The 17,028-nt window shown below is 53.0% G+C and overlaps 1 protein-coding gene across 1 annotated transcript; it reads right to left on the minus strand.

Moving 5' to 3' along the window:
- Window positions 1–5,682: 5,682 nt before the first annotated feature.
- Window positions 5,683–6,531, minus strand: LOC309583761 (olfactory receptor 14J1-like; the record flags this gene model as incomplete). Its single annotated transcript, XM_082299553.1, has 1 exon — window positions 5,683–6,531. The coding sequence occupies one exon, from the start codon at window positions 6,529–6,531 to the stop codon at window positions 5,683–5,685; it is 849 nt and encodes a 282-aa protein (XP_082155679.1).
- Window positions 6,532–17,028: the final 10,497 nt, after the last annotated feature.

Below are 17,028 nucleotides of genomic sequence, written 5' to 3' on the forward strand. Positions count from 1 at the left end.
CCCAGATAACATCTCCCAGCCATTAGCATGAGATGGAACAGAAAGAGAGAGGCTGAATCACTTGCAGTGTACAGATACTGCCCGAGGGAAATGTGACAGGTGACCTACAACATAAAAAATGCACTTAACTGTAAAAACTAGGAAGTGAAGCTAAAAATGAGAAAAATTAAAAGCTGTTCTTGGATATGCAGTAAAAAGCACACTGACATCATAAACGGGAGAAGGAACACAAAAGCACCCAGCTGTTCAAAAGCTGTGCAGTTAAGGTACAAAGAAATCAATGTTTTTTTAAAGAAAAAATCCCTCACAAGGTGAATGAGCTCAGTAACACTCAAACCAATATTATTTGCTAGAAAAATCATCTGCTCCAGTGCCTGAAGCAAAAGGTTTGCCATTTATTCCATCATTCCTTCAAATCCAGGGATTAGTGAGAACTTCTTAACAAATTCCTGCCTTGCTTTATGGTCCTTCAGCTTCACCAGGGCCAAAGCTTGCTGCTCAGAGTCAGTACACGAATCCCTGTGGTGTTACCATCCTCTCCGAGTGAGAAAAGCACTCGAGATGGTGAACAAAGAGATGGGGCAGTTTCCTGATGCCTGAGAAGGATGTTCTTAAGATAAACAAAATTGCCCAATCAAAATTTATAAAGAAATGACATTTATTATGCGACCGAAATATCGGTTTTAAAAGCCACGATGGAGAAAAGCAGCTCCGAGCCTGGGGTCGGAGCTGGGTGAACACACATAGATCTGATCTCTGTCGCACCAGACCTCCCAAGTTCACAGATGCTGCTTTGGCTGGTCCCTTCTTATACATTTTTTGGGCAGAGTCCGAATTAATTCTATTCTTCTCGTCATTTTAGCATATTCATGAAGTTTTCTTGTCCCAGAGCTGGGCTGCGCAAAGCCTTTCCTGGATCCCAGGAATTGTCCATCCTGGGTGATGAGTGGGCCATTTCTGCTGATGAATGGGCCATCTCTGCTTCCTGGAACAGTTATTTTTAGTTCCCGGGATGTCTGATTCCTTATCAGATGAGATGTAGATATCAGAAGGTGGCAATCAAGTCGTTATGGTGCAAATGTCCCGGTGATAAGATCTAACCCCACCTGGGTGGAATCCTCACTTATTGTGAGAGAACTTCTTTTAGTGTTGTGAAATTTTTCTCTCAGCCGGGCTGGTGAAGGGATTTTGAAACTCGGTCTCTGTAGGGTCTGATTACACTCCAATTTTATACATAATAGCACGAATTACATACCTTATTTATAACGTTCTCAACTCAGTGGCACAAAGTCTGCTTTTGTTCAGACAGGAATGAAGAGGAAAAATGGCAGAAATTCATAACAGGGACAATGAGGAGAAACATTGGGCTGTGCACACATTCAGTCCAAGCAACATCAATGCCAGGTGTGGTTTAAAATTCACGTTTGTGCTTTATTAAAGCCACGCACTGTATTTATGGCTCTCAGTGAATTCTGTATCCAAAAGGGACACGTTAGCTGATTCAAAATTAGTTGGATTTCTTTCCTTCTCCTGTAGCAGTGCCAGTAGGAGAGGTAACAAAGGCAGTTCCCTGGCCTTCAGACATTGCACAGAAGTGGGATCCATAGATACAAACTCATGCAGCCAAACTGCAGGTATTTCATTCAGGGCCTAAGACATGAAGCTAGGCTTCTTTTAATAAATCACGGACAGGGATGAGCTCCTGACATTAATATTGCACTCCTCCCTCTTTCTGCTGAGACAGTCTGGCCAACACGAATATCCCTAATACAGATCCAGGGCTCTGGTATAACAGCCACCCCAAAAAGCCATAGTTCCAGCTACCTTTCCTTTCTTTGCATCATACCAGGAGGAATCAAAAGGAATGAAACCTATTTCATTTATTATTACAGGTGAGAACCCCTCTAAGTACATAGGAAGAGAAGTTGTAGTTTGTAACCTTGTTCTCCATCTAGAAGTAAAACAGGGGCTGGTGTGAGGCAACGAGGGCAACAGAGAAAATGCTGAAAAGAAACGGAGGAATGTGAAGCCAAATTTTCAAGCATTCCAGGCAATCACACCACTCAGGGACAGTCTACAGCTCAGCAAATCACATGCTGGAATGCAGTGGAGTATGGAGTAGGGCAATAGGGAACTGCTGAACAAAATAGGTGCTACAGCCTCTTGTGCTCAGGCTCTTAGCCCAAAGTATGTTCCAGCTCCAACTGAAGGGCATTCTGAACCAGAAGAGCACTGACCTTTTTGATTTTGGCAGTTCACAGTTCTCAGACAGCAGAACGTCTGTGGCTCCTCTCATCATTATTTTTGCTGTTTTCACTACTGGCCATCAAGTTTCCTGCAGTAGCCATCCATGAACCCCGGATCACTACTACATTAATAACACAGAACATGGCTCTCAGAGTGCATTAGTGAGGTACCAAGAGAAAACCCAAATGATGATCCTCCTCACTGAAAAGGTAACAGACAAAAAAAATGAAAGTGTGAAAATACTTTTTAAAAGATGGCTGAAATGAGGCAAATTCTTAAAATTAAGTAAATGTCCGAAATGAAATTTAAGCAAATTTAACTGTTGCAAAGTATTCTGAATACACATACAGTACAATATACTAGAGTCCAGAATTAGAAAAATTTCCAGTCATGGAAATATGGGGTAAGGGATATGTTTATTTGGAACAATGAGTTCAGTAGAGGTCTCTTTGCTACAAATATCTTGAATTTAATTCTTCTGCCTTGATACAATCTCATGAGAAAATAATAAAATAAAAATCCTACAGGAAAAACTTGTGTTGGATGCAATCTCTTCACTCATACCTGATACAAAAGTCTAATTTATTCTCTTGATTTATTGTCTTAAGGAGAATGAATTAATTATTCTTCCACTCAGAAGTCTATGGCATCAATCCTTGAGTTGAATCAGAGAAAATTCAATCTCTCATGAGTTCCCACTCCATTTACTTTTCCTGTAAGTGTTCTGTTTTGTTGAAGTGAAAGCTCCTCTGGACTCAGGCCCAGAGGGAAGCCAAAGCACAGGGGTTGAATTAAAACCTTTGGACAAGCTGAGATACATGAAGTCACACCAAAGTGAAATAGAAATACAGATTTTTTAACCTTTAGTAGAAATATATGCTAAGTGCCTTAAACATTGAAAAGCTGCAGCAGAGACCTTAAACACAGTTCTTACTGCAGCAGGGTTACCTTTTCACAGAATTCTTTACTTTAGACAAAATATGGATAGAATGACACTGTTCACATTTTTTACATAGAGCATTCACGTAAACAATAAGAGCTGATAGAAACTGCATCCGCAAATCTGTGTAATACCTGTGTAACACTGGTGTGAGGCTTACGACTGTTAGAATTAGACCAGGATAGGTTAAGAAAAGGAAAACTGGAATCGTGTGTTAATCTTATTGGTCAATTAACAAATATAATCCACACTTCTGCAAGAAAAAATATAGAGTCTAGAGCATATAGAGCATATAGAGCATATAGAAGAAGAAGAAGAAGCTGTTTTTGCCTGTTGTTGCTGTTGCTGCTTGCCTTTATCATGTAACCCCCTTCGAACTCTGCCTTCAAGAAAGCTGTGAGACTATGAAATACAGAACTCAGCAGAACAGCAGCCTCCTCTGCTCTCTCACCCTGGTCCGGGAAGGAAGGGTACCCCGTCCAAAGCTCAACAGCGCAGAGCCCCAAGGCTGCTGTGGGCAGCAGGGCCCAGGGGCCGTTCCCACCCGCAGCGCTCCTGTCCTGGGCTGGGCCTGCACAGGGGCTGGGGCACCATGGCTGGGGCAGCGGGGCACAGAGGGGCCACGGAGCCGCTGCCGGGGCTGACAGCGAGGCCAGGGACACACAGGGAATTTCTGGGCATTGCCTGCGCTGGGCAGGGCTGAGTGTGGGGAAGGCAGAGCTCAGCTGGCCTCGGTGGCTGCAGGAAAAGCCGAGAGCCCGAAGAGCCCCCGTGGCTGTGCTGGAGAGCAAGGCTGGAGGAGGGAAATGCGGGGCTGCTGCGGGATGGGGAGGGGGATTGAATTCCAGCAGGCACCGACGAGGGGCTGAGAGACTCAAGGGCTCCTTGGCCTGAGCCTGTCCTGGAAAGGTCTCTCAGCCCTCTGTGCCCATGAAGGGCTCCAGGGAGGAGCAGAGCTCATCTTGGCAGGACCCTCATGGAATCCCTGAGGGACAAATGCCAGTGCCTGCCCAGCCTTCCCAACGTCCCTGACACCAAAGGCCTTTTCCACATCCCTCGGTTCCAGGTCAGTTCCCAGAACACAGCACAGCCTGTCCAGGTCCTGGGGGCGATTCCCAAGGGAGGCAGCTGTGATTTCTCCCCACAGACCCACCACTCTGGTGTCTCTCTGTGCAGCCCTTGGCTGTCCTGAGCACTTTCCCTGGAGCCTCCCTGCCCTGGACATTTCTCTCCATGCAGTTCTCAGCACAGCAAAGAATTCAGGTGCTTTCCCAGAGGACATTACTCTGGCAGTGAAGTGGCCTCAGGGCACAGTTTGTGCCCCTGGAATTGTGCCAGCCCCGAGTGCTGCTGATGGTGTTTGTGCTCACTCGGGTTCATCTCCCCACACCCACTCGATGCACTGCTGAAGGCTCCTCAGGACACAGCAAACACGGACTGCTGGCCTGGTCACTTGGTGTCCCTCCGTGCAGGGACAAACAACCTCCTGCAGGGGAGGGCAGAGGCCAGTGCTGGGATTGCTGGTGGCAGGGGCTGGTGTGGGACACTTGCCCTGGGCACCTTCCCAGGCTGTGCCCGGAACAAAGGCACAGCCCAGGCCCTGCTCTGCTGCTCCCTCAGGTCCATCCCAGGAGCTCTGGCAGTGCCAGGACACTGCTGCCTGCCCCCCCTGCACACTCCCCCCTGCCCCTGGGCACTGGGGTTTGCTTTGCCAGGGCATTCCTGGGGCACATTCCTGACAGCAGCTCTGGAGGAGAGCAAAGCCTTCCTGCCCTGCCCCCAGGAGATGCCCTTTGCTGATGGAGCTGCTCTGCTGGAGCCCGGCTGTGTCCCAGCAGTGCCCGTGGCCTGTCCCTGCCTGTGCTCACAGCACAGACACGCAGCAGGACAGTGACCGAGCTGCCCGAGCACTCCGGCCTTGCACCCTCAGAAGGGCTGGGAAAGGGAGTGTGGAGCTGGGAAGAACAGAGGTGGGAAGAGGCTGGGCCATTGTCCCTGGCCGTGCTGCTGTGCTGGGAGTCTCTTCCCTCCAGCTCTGCCCACAGGCACTGCCCCTGCAGAGCCAGAGAAGGGCTGAGGAACAAACCTTGGACACAAAGGTCAGGACAGCCCCTTGTTTATATTCAAATGCACAGGGAAGAAGCCTCCTGAAAGTCTTTGTGTTTCAAAAGAAAGGTAGATGTTCATGCAGAAATGCAAGGAGTAGTACTACAGTACTTTATAAAAAGCAGAATAACACCAGAAAAAGAATAAGAAAAAGCACCAATGAAAATATGGACAAAGAGGAAAAAGAGGCCAAGATTGTAAAGAGTTAAATTCTGAAGGTTCTGGAGCAGAAAAGAGAGAGTTTATTGCTTCTGAGAAGCATCCTAGTCATAATTTTCCTCGCATGGCAGAAGGAAATAGAAAGATTTTAACTTGTGAAAAGTATCCGGTCCTCACTTTCCTCAGGGCATCCCTGAGCTCCTGGTTCCTCAGGCTGTAGATGAGGGGGTTCAGGGCTGGAGGCACCACCGAGTACAGAACTGACAGGGCCACATCCAGGGATGGGAGGAGATGGAGGGGGGCTTCAGGTGGGCAAACATAACAGTGCTGAGGAACAGAGAGAGCACGGCCAGGTGAGGGAGGCACGTGGAAAAGGCTTTGTGCCGGCCCTGCTCAGAGGGGATCCTCAGCACAGCCCTGAAGATCTGCACATAGGAGAAAACCATGAACACAAAACAGCCAAAGAGCAAACAGCCACTGACAGCGATGAGCCCAAGTTCCCTGAGGTGGGATTTGGAGCAGGAGAGCTTGAGGATGTGTGGGATTTCACAGAAGAACTGGTCCAGGGCATTGCCCTGGCCCAGGGGCAGGGAAAATGTATTGGCCGTGTGCAGGAGAGCGTAGAGAAAGGCACTGGCCCAGGCAGCTGCTGCCATGTGGGCACAAGCTCTGCTGCCCAGGAGGGTCCCGTAGTGCAGGGCTTTGCAGATGGACACGTAGCGCTCGTAGCACATGATGGTGAGGAGGAAATCCTCTGCTGAGAGGAAGAACAGAAAGAAAAACACGTGAGCAGCACATGCTGAGTAGGAGATGTGGCTGGTGCCCCAGAGGGAATTGTGCATGGCCTTGGGGACAGTGGTGCAGATGGAGCCCAGGTCGGTGAGGGCCAGGCTGAGCAGGAAGAAGAACATGGGGCTGTGCAGGTGCTGGCCGCAGGCTCCGGCGCTGATGATGAGGCCGCTGCCCAGGAGGGCAGCCAGGGAGATGCCCAGGAAGAGGCAGAAGTGCAGGAGCTGCAGCTGCCGCGTGTCTGCCAATGCCAGCACGAGGAAGGGGCTGATGGAGCTGCTGTTGCACATTTTGAGCCTCTGGCCATGGAGTGCTGTTGAAGGAGGAGACAGTGAGGAGTCAGGGGAGACTTTGCTGAGCAATGTCCAAGCCCTTTCTCCTGGCCCTGCCCCCCAGTTTTCCTTTTCTCAGAGCCCTTCCCTCAGCCCCGTGCCTGGAGCTCTGCTGGGATCTGGCCCCATTGCTGTGACGAGCAGGGGCTGTGCCCATGGACAGCGAGGAGTCAGCTCTGCTCTGCTTCAGCGGGGACATGGGAATGGGGACAGGGGCCGGTCCTGGGGCTGGACTCCATCAGCCCAAAGTGCTCCTGAGGCAGAGGAGCTGGGCAGCATCTCCTGTGCCAGGGCTAAGGAACGGTGACGGCCAAAGGCACTTTGAGAGGGTTTCCTGCTGTGCCCAGGGAGAGCAGAGAGAGCTGTGCAAGGCAAGAGCATTGGCTGTAACTCAGAGAAGGGTGAGGGGAGCTGCTCTGTCGCTCCATCTGTCCCCAGCTGCCCCTCCTGAGATCGAGGGCAGTCACTGTGTTCCCCTGAAAATCAGCCTGGCACAGCTGAGAGCAGAGGGACCCACAGCAGAGCAAAGTGGCTCAGCCTTTCTCAGAGTCTCAGCCCCACTGCTGGCCAAGGACACTCCCGGCCCCAGTGTCCCCTGGAAGGCAGCTCACAGCTGGGATGGCATCCCGAGGGCACAGCGAGGGTCCTGTCCATGGCCCTGCTGGAGGAGAGCCGGCTCATTGCCAGCCTCCCAGCCCGGCGTGCCCAGAGCTCCCGGGGCACAGGGAGCTGGGACACCCCATTGCTGTGCTCAGCCTGCACAGGAGGAGCCCCAGGGCTGGGCCTGAGCCTGCAGCTGGAGCTGCCATTCCCAGAGAGCCCCTGAGCAGCGCCAGGAGCAGCTGAGCAGGGCAAGGAGAGAGAGCCGGGCCCTGAGGAAAAGCCTTTCCCTGCGCAGCGCTGCCCAGCCCCTCCCGGGCAGCACCAGGGCAGGACAGTCGCCCTCAGGCCCCGGGCAGCAGGAACGGGCCCGCGGCCGCAGAGATGCCCTTCATCTCTGGTGCTGCTCTGCCGGCCCAGGAGGGCACCGAGGGCCCCGAGCCCCCGGGCTGAGGGCCCCGAGCCCCCGGGCTGAGGGCCCCGAGCCCCCGGGCTGAGGGCTGTGCTGGCTGCGAGGGGACACCGGGGCTGCGCTGCTCAGCGCGGTGTCTGCACTGCAGGGCAGGCCCGGCAGCTGCCACAGCTCCCCTCAGCAGGGCTGCCCTCAGCGCTGCCTCCCTCCCTCCCTGCCCACGGCTCTGCTGCTGGAGCTGTCCCAGCCGGGAGCTGCTCCTGCGGCCCGGGCTCCGTCCCTGCCGCTGCTGCCGGAGCCCAGCCCAGCCCCTGGGCCAGCCCTGCCCGGCAGCCGCTCGGGGCTGCGGGGATTAAAGAGCAGCTCCCCCGGGCCTGGGCACCATGGAAAGGTGATGCTGGCTGGATCTGGAGGCCGCGGAGGTGCAGGCACTTGCTGAGGCTCCCAGGAATCCTCAGTGGGATGGTTTAAGAGCCTCAGCCCCTGCTCCACCTGCACAGCTGAGTTTCCATTCCCACCAAGCTGAGCCTGGGAAAAGTGGGAGCACAAACTGAGGAAAGCAGAGACTCAAGCAGGAATCTCCTGCCCTGAATGTGCTCATGAAAATCCCCTCAGGAATGAGCTGGGCATGAGCTGGAGCTCTGAGCAGCCCTGGCCCCCACAGCAGCCTCTCCACAGCAGCAGGACCTGCCCTGCAGGAGTCACTCCTTGCAGCCACAGCTCCCCTGCACCGCCCATGGGGAGCTGCCAGGCAGGCTGAGAGCTGCCCCTGGCAGGTGGCAGATGCCCTGGCCTGGCAAAGAGCCCTCAGGGCTGCAGGAGCTGCTCTGCAGGACAGCCCTGGGCACCCCTGGCTGCTGCCCACCTTCACAGCCTGCAGCCGGCCCTGGCAGCAGGAGCCATCCTGCCCTGTCCCTCTGACGGTGCCCAGGGCAGCCCCGCTCTGCAGCACATCCTCCCCCAAGGCAGGAACAGCAGCAGAGCCATCCTCACAGCCATGGCAGCCGTGCCATGGGCCAGCTCTAGAGGATCCCTGCAGCCAGAGACTCACTGTGTCCCACGCTGGGAAGGTTTCTCCAGGAATGAGTTCAGAGCTGCCCTCCCAGCTGCTTTAGCCAGCTCTCTGCTCACTCCTCCCAGGTACCTGCAGGCAGTGCCCTCAGCCCTGCTGGGCTGGCAGAGGAGCTGCTCCTCAGCAGAGCTGCCTCTTTGAAGCTCTCCTTGGTTGCCAGGAGCTTGAGAGTTCCCTCTGTGCCAGGAGCCCAGCCCAGCTCAGCAGCACAGCAGCAGCACAAGGATTTTAATGACCCTCTCGGGGCTTTGGTGTTGTTCACATCAGACTCAGTCCCTCAGAGTGTCTTCAAAAAACTTCCCAAGAACTCAAAGTCAGATTCGAAGTCCAAAGTTTCTTTAACTTTTAATGGGTCCCAGTGAGGGACACAACTCACGTGAAAGTGTCCCCAGGTTCCAGTGAGAGCAGAACTCTGGAGGCAGTGATGGCAGGGGGGGACAAGCAAGGGAAAGGTGTCTCTGGTGCTGAGCAAAGCTGGCTGTGTTCCATGAGTGCAAAGGGCCAAGGCCTGAGCCCCAGCCCCTGGCAAGGCAGATCCTGTCCCTCCCTCAGTGCTCAGGGCTCTTGCCGGGGCACTGGGATGTGGGGATGGGCAGTGCCCAGGGCAGCACCATGGGGCAGCCCCTGCCAGGCTGCTGGGCAGGGACAAGGAGGCCCTGAGGCCCCAGGGCTGCAGGGGTCACTTGTCCCCTCCTGGCCTCAGGGCCAGGGCCAGCAGCCGTGGCCAAATGGCTGCACAAGTTGGCTCTGTCAGGGCCTTGCAGCTGCTGCCCATCCCTCTGCCCTCTGCAGCCCAGGCTGTCCCACGGTGTCCCTGCCCTGCGCCTCTGTCCCTGCAGGCTGTCCTCATCCCCCCGGCTGCCCCACCTGGCTGGCCCCTTCCTTTGCTGGCAGCTCTGCGTCCTGCCTGCCTCTGCCTGGGCACACAAAGCCTTGGGCTGCTCCAGACTCCTTCTGGGGGACGTGTTGCACCCCAGCCCTGCCTGGGAGGGAAATTCCTTTCTCCTGGTGTCCACTCTGGGCCTCCCCAGCTGCCCTGTCACAAAGGCCCCTTGGTTCTTTGGGGCCAGCAGTGCCACAGTGGCCCCTTGGTTCCATGGAACGCCACAGGGTCACAATGGTCCCCTTGGTGCCACCAGCCCTGCAGGGTCACAATGGCCCCTGGGTTCCACGAGGCCACGCAGGGTCACAGTGGTCTCCAGAGGAAGGGCAGCACCGAGCCCCAGGGTTTCAGGGGCAGATGAGACACAGCCACCAGAGGCCAAGGCCAGCCACATCTGTCTGTCCTGGCAGGTTTGTCTGGGAGCAGCCCTTGGATATTGGGAATTTGGGAGGTGGAATCCCAATTTTGGCCATGGGCACCTTGTTGAGAAGGATGGGTTTATTCCACATGAAAGAAAAGCACAAAGTCCAAGAGTTTGGAAAGAAGATGAGAGGTGGCCACCATGGGCGAGGTCAGCCAGACCTGTCTCTCATGGCAGCTTTTGTCTGGGAGCAATCCTTGGATAGACAGAATTTGGGAGGTAGAATCTCAGTTTTGGCCATGGGAGCCTGGATGGGAAGGATGGTTCTCTTCTTTAGGAAGGAAAGCACGGAGCCCCAGGAGCCCCAGGGCTCCTGAGGCAGCCCCTGCTGCCCTGGGAGGGAATTTGGGGAGGGGGCAGAGGAGGTGCGCAGCCCCCGCCGGGGGATGACCCCGGCCCAGCGCCCTTCGTTCAGCACCGAGCTGGGCTTGGGGCCGCAGGAGGAAGAGGCCGATGGGAAGCAGATCCTGCAGGGGGGACAGGGCTTGGGCTCAGGGCAAGGTCCTGCCCTGCACACCTGGCTCAGGTGTGAGCCTGCCCCGGGAAGGGAGCGGGACATTGCCATCCCCACGGATCAGGGCTGGGAGCAGCGCTGGGAGCACGGACATGGAAATCCTGGGAGCCACTGGGACCGCCCTGGGGGGTGAATGATACCCCCCAGCACCTTTCCAGGCCGCCCTGCGAGCTGAGAAATGCTCGCTGGGCCTCGGCCTTGGCCAAGAGCCCCCGGGCTCAGCTGCTCTGAGCTCAGGCGCTGCCGGCTCCCGCAGCCCGCCCAGGGCCGCCCTGCCCGTGCCGGGGCTGTGCTGGAATTCTCTGCTGCTGCTGGGCCACTCGGGGGCTCTGGCCCAGCAGGAAAGGTGACCCTGAGCCAGGAGCTTTCCTTGGCCGCAGCAAAGCCTCGGCACGGAAAGACCTTCCCAGCGCTGGGCCCTGGGCCGGGAGGGATTGTGCCACCAGAGCTGTCCCTCCATTTCTTCTGCCAGGCAGCTTTAGCACAGGAAAAGTGGAGAAGCCAGAGCTGCCTCTCAGCTTTCCGCAGTCCTGCAGAGCAATCCTGTGTGGGAAGCAGCCTGGGAACAGGGTTGAGGTGCCAGGGCAGGGGAATTGAGAGCCCTTTCCTCCGCCGTGGGCCCAGGCTCTGGCCCTTGCCCTTTGCAATGGCCCTGCAGCTGCCAGAGGGGCCTTTTTGGCTCAGCTGAGAGCAGTCCTGCTGCAAGGCTGTCCTCGAGCTGCTTGGGCTGCACATGTGCCCAGGGAATGCTCATTGCTTGCAGTCTCAGGCGCTGTGGGTGTGCAGGTGTAACTACTGCAGGAGGGAACAGCTCTGCTGGGGGCAGTTCTCTTTTTCTTGGTGGTTTTTCTGTTGAAGGAACGTTCCCTGCCAGCTGTGGGCAGAGCTGTGTAGCTGTATGTGCCACTTGTGTGTGGCACTGTGGCTCAGGAGGTGGCCAAGGGGAGCTTGGCCGAGGTGTGGGCAGAGGAATGGCCATCAGGCCAGGCTGGGGGGTCAGCGGCCGGTCAGTTGCGTTGCGTGGCCGCGGCTCTGGAGGCTTGTGTGGGAGCGTGTGCAGGGCTGGAAGGCTGGGGCTGCCGCCGCTGTGTCCCAGAGCCGGGAAGGCCGGGGCTGGCCCGGCCCTGGCCCGGCCCCGCCAGCTCTGGCAGCTGCCGGCGGGGACACAAAGGGCAGCTCCGAGCTGCGGCCGCTGCGCTGCGGCCGCACAAAGGCAGCGCCCGCAGAGCTCCAGGGCAAGGTCCTGGCCCTGGCTCGGGGCTGGGCCGGGGCCAGCGGCAGAAAATCAACTTGCAGCTTGGGCCCCGCAGCAGGGAGGAGCAGCAATTGCTGGCTGAGAGAGACTCTTGCCAAGGGCCTGCGGGGCCGGGCCCCAGGGAACGGCTTCCCGCTGCCCGAGGGCAGGCTGAGATGGGATGTGGGGCAGCAATGGTTCCCTGGCAGGGCGCTCAGGGCCTGGCCCAGGCTGGCCCCAGAAGCTGCGGCTGCCCCCGCATCCCTGCAAGTGTCCCAGGCCGGCTCGGCCATTGGGGCTTCCTGCCCAGGAGGGCTGGGCTGGGCTGGGCTGGGGCTGCTGAGGGCGGGATGGGCTCTGCCTGAGACAGCTGAAGGCTGCGCATGATGAGGCCGGGGGGACCCCGTTCCTCAGTGGGTTCTGGGGTATCCCACATTCCTGAAGGGATGTCAGAGTATGTCCCGTTCCTGAGGCAGTTTTGGGGTCCCCCCAATGCTTCGGGAGAGGTTCTGAGAGGGGGGCTCTGGTGCTTGGAAGGGGGACCTATGGTCAGGGATGCAGGGAGCCCATTTTGGGAAGGATGCTGCTGTTTGTGGCAATGTTGAGAGGTTCTGAATGGGCTGTGGGGCCCTGGCTCTCATTTTGGGACTTGAGGTGAGCCCATGGGCACAGCAAGGGGTCAGGAGAGGTTCCAAGCTCCCATTTGGGATGGAGGGATTGAGCGGGTGCCTGCAATCAACTCAAAGCCAGCCCCAATGTGTCGATGGCAGCCCCAAATGGCTCGATCCGTCAGCCCCAAGGCCCGGCTGTGGGGAGTCAGGAAGCACAGAAGGGGAATTGGTGTCCAGGAGGGGTGGGATGGGATGGGATGGGATGGGATGGGATGGGATGGGATGGGATGGGATGGGATGGGATGGGGTGGGATGGGGATGGGATGGGATGGGATGGGATGGGATGGGATGGGATGGGATGGGATGAGATGGGATGGGATGGGATGGGATGGGATGGGATGGGATGGGGGTGGCATTGTGGGGGTGGGATGAAGTTTGGGATTGATGGGGTGGTTTGGGCACTTGGAGTGGGGCATTTCAGGAAGGGAAAGAAGCAGCTGCTTTTGGGGAGGCTCCTGCTGCTTTTTGACAATTTTGGGGCCTCTAGGTGGCTTCTGGGAGGTTGCAGTGAATTTGGGGAAGGTGCCGAAACCCCCTGCAATTTGGGTGGCTGAGGTGAAGTCCCCACATTTTGGGAGGGTGAGGGGATCCCAATTGGGAGGGGGTCCTGCTGCTTTGCACCCCTTAATTGGGGTGAGAATTGGGCAAGGAAGGAAGGAAGGAAGGAACAAGGAAAGTAAGGAAGAGAAGAAAAATAGAAGAAAGAAAAAAAGAAAGAAGGAAAGAGAGCAACAAGAAATAATAAAAAAGAAAAAAAAAGAAAAAATTAAAAATGAAGGAAGGAAGCAAGAAAGATATAATAAAAATGAAAAAAAAGAAAAGAAGAAAGGAAGAAGATCAAAAGACATATAAAAAAGGAAATGAAAGTGATTAAAAATGAAAAGAATTAGAAAGAAAGCAAGACTAAATAACATGAAACCAACAAGGAAAAATTATTTAAAAAGAAAAGAAAAATCATTAAAAAGATGAAGCAAGGAAGCAAAAAGATAATAAAAATGAAAGAAAGGAAGAAAAGAGGAAAGAAAGAAAGTGAAAGAAAAGAAAAATTAACAAGAAAATGAAAAAAGTGAAGAAATTAGAAAAGAAGAAAGAAACAAAGAAATAAACAAAGAAAGCATGAGTACATAACATGAAACCAACAGAAAAATAAAAGGAAAAGAAAAAAAAAGAAGAAAGAAAGAAGCAAGGAAGAAAGAAAAAAAGAACAGAAAGACACAAGAAAAAAACAAAAGAAGAACAGAAAGAAAGCCAAAAGAGAATGAAGGAAAACACAAAGCAACAAAAAAAATTTAAAAGAAAGAAAAAAAGATAAAAGAGTGAAGTATGAAGAAAGCAAGCTAAAAGAAATCAACACGAAAATTTAAAAAGCAAAGGAAAGTAAAAGATAAAGGAAAGACTCAATAATGTGAGACCAAGAAGAAAAATGAAAAAATAAAATGAAGAAAGCAGCAAGAAACAATTAAAGAACCAAGAGAAATATTGAAAAATGAAGAAATAAAGAAAAAAGCAAGAAGGTAATAAAAATGAAAGAAGGAAAGGAAGAAAAAAAGAAAGACTGAAAACATGAAACCAACAAGAAAATAAATGTTAAGAAAAGTCAAAAAAAGAAGAAAGAAACAAGGAAGAAAGAAAATGACAGAAAGAAAGACATGAGAAAAAATAAAAGAACAAGAGAACCAAAGAAAGCAGAAAAAGAAAGAAAGATGAAAAACAGAAAGCAACAAAGACAAGAAAAAGAAAAAAGGTAAAAAAATGAAGGAAAGAAAAAAGAAGGAAAGAAAACGAAAAGAAATCCACAAGAAAATTTAAAAAGTGAAGAAAAAGAGAAGAAGAAAGAAAGACTAAGTAATGTGAAACAAAAAAACTTTAAAAAAAAAAGAGGAAAGAACCAAAAAAGAAGGAGAAAAGAAAAAAAAGAAAGACACAAGAAAAAATAAAAGAAAGAAGAAAGAAAGAAAGAAGAAAGCAACGAAAAAATAGGAAAAAGAAAGAAAAAAGAGGAAAGAATGAAGAAAGAAAGCAAGCTAAAAGAAATCCAGGAGAAAATGAAACCCTTGTGCCACTGCGGGACCTTGTGCAGCCAAGGAGAGCATTGTGAGAGTGCGGGGCCACGGAACCAAGGGACCATTGGGACCTTGTGGGGCCTCCTGGACTCAAGGGACCATTGCCACACTGTGGGGCCTCATGGAATGAAGGGTCCATTGTGCCACTGCAGAGCCAAGGACACCATGGTTACACTGCGGGGCCATGGAACCAAGGCACCATTGGGACACCCCGTGGCCTCATCCTCTGGAATTCCAACACATCTGAGGGATGGCAGCACCTGCAGGCAGCACGGAAGGATTCTGGGGAGAGCCTTTGATCCCTGCTCCAAAGGACATCAGAGAAAGAGCCCTGCTCAGATCAAGGCACCTTTTCCTTTTCCTTTTCCTTTTCCTTTTCCTTTTCCTTTTCCTTTTCCTTTTCCTTTCCCTTTCCCTTTCCCTTTCCCTTTCCCTTTCCCTTTTCCTTTCCCTTTTCCTTTCCTGGTGTAAACTGTTGACCTGCCTGTAAGGTGCAGCAAAAGCTTTGCACGGTTTGGTTCAAGGTCCCCAAGGTGGGAACAGGGAAGTGTTGGAGTCCCTTCTAAGAGAAGGCTTGGAGTCTTTGTGCCATGACTGCCTGGGATGCATGGAACAAGTGTGTTCTGGCAGACTCTGGGACCTCGAGAGCAATCCCATGCAGGAGCCAGCACTGGCCCTGCACCCTGGTGGGAGCAGCGTGGTGCGGATGGGAAACGGGCAGCTGGGTGTGCAGGGGGAACCTCGAGCCAGGTCCTAGAAGGCCAGGCTTTAGCTTTGAACAGAGCAGCACAAAAAGCAGAATGAATGACCTTGCCTAGAAATCCCTGAAGGACAAAGGGTGACCATATGGACTGATTTGAACTCTGGGTTTGGAATAATACACGCCCAGGGAGCCACGTGGAAGGAAAGGGCACAGAGGTCTCCAGTGAGCACAAAAAGAAATCAGTCCCCTACTGCAGAGTGTGCCAAAGCCAAAAGAAGTGGCCCTGCTGCCCTTGTAAAGCCCATGGGTTTGGAGACTCCCCAGGTAATCCAGGGAATCCATTGGCTGACCAAGCAGCTCAAGAGGGTGCTGCAAAAGCTCTCCTTGCACTAATACCTAGCAAAAACTGGAATGTTCTGCAACAACAACCAGATTCCAGTGATCAGGACAGGCAGTCAGCCCCAGCAGCAGCAGCAGCTACGGAAAATCCCAGCAGGTGATTGGTAACCCCGTGTGGGCAGGTAATTGTAGCTCCACAATTAATGTAGAACGGAACTAAAACATCAGCAAACACAGGAGGAAATGGAGAATCTGGTGGCCAGCTTACAAAGGCATCTAGTAAGCACCAAAATGGCAAAAAAATGATAGATCAGTTGTTGAGAAAGATGGGATTGGTTTTGAAGGAAGAAGGCTGCCTGCAGGGCTGGTTAAATGGGAATCACCAGGTGATTTTGGCCAACTGATTTTGCAGAAGTGCCCAGGCAGAAGGGGACTGACACATTTTGGCATTGATGGATCCTTTTTCTGGATGGCCAGAAGCTTTCCCATGTGGCACCAACAAGCCAAGGGAAGTCTCAGAATTTTGCAGAAATGAATATTTAATAGCACTGGGACTAACTCTTGTAAGCCTTAAAAGGTGCATGGTTCTCAACAGATCATTGGGGCTGGACTCGCCTGTGCATCCTTTCCAACCAGGAGATGCGGTGTGCACCAGAACCTGGAATTCTGGAACAATCCAGCCAAAGTGGAAGGGACCATCTCAAGTCCTCCTGGTAACCTACCCTGCACTCAAGGTAGAAGGAATCCAACTTGGGGTTCATCACATGTGGGTAAAACCAGCGAGCACACATTAAACACAGCAGAAACAAGACTGACTGACACCGTGGGGTTTGGGGTTTTACATAAATCCTATTGTTTTAGGTATTGAATCTGATTTTCTAAGGGGATACTATTTATTGGATCTAGATGGAGATGATCAATAATTGTGTATTTATAATAATAATCGAAATGATGTTCCTGACTTCTGGGAAGGGCAATGCGGTTTTCAAAGTCAGTGCGAGATGTTGGCAGATGACAGAATGTAACCCCTGTAACAGCTTGTTTGCCAACACCAACCTCTGCAGAAAATCCAGTGCCATGGGGAGCTTCAGTCAGCAATTTGACAAAAATCTGGGAACGCGTGTGGGAAGGAAATAGCACCCAGGGCACCTGGACAGGGATGGAAGGAGAATATTCCTTACCATGGACACATCAGAACAATAGTGCTGAGAATTGTAACATTTCCAAAGCGGATCTGGAAATTACCTCAGGAAATACTGATCAGCTGACAGATTGCACTGATACCCCCTGGGGCTGTCAAATTCCAGCAGTATGGAATGGCCCTCAGACAGGACACTGGGAATGTTTGCAGCCAGTTCAGGGGTGTCTGGGCTGGGCAGGGAGCCCAGGCCTCCCACAGGACCCCTTAGAGGTGGGTATAAAATATCCAGATTTAACAAGGTCAAGGCCAAAGGATCCAGGACCAAGGAAAAGTGGGATTGCCCTGGGACAGACACTTGAGCTGTTTGGAATGCTGAGGTCCAGCGGCTCCTGGCTGTGGCCC

This window comes from Coloeus monedula (genome assembly GCF_965178545.1).
Source record: "Coloeus monedula genome assembly, chromosome: 32".
In the NCBI taxonomy this organism is placed as follows: Eukaryota; Metazoa; Chordata; class Aves; order Passeriformes; family Corvidae; genus Coloeus; species Coloeus monedula.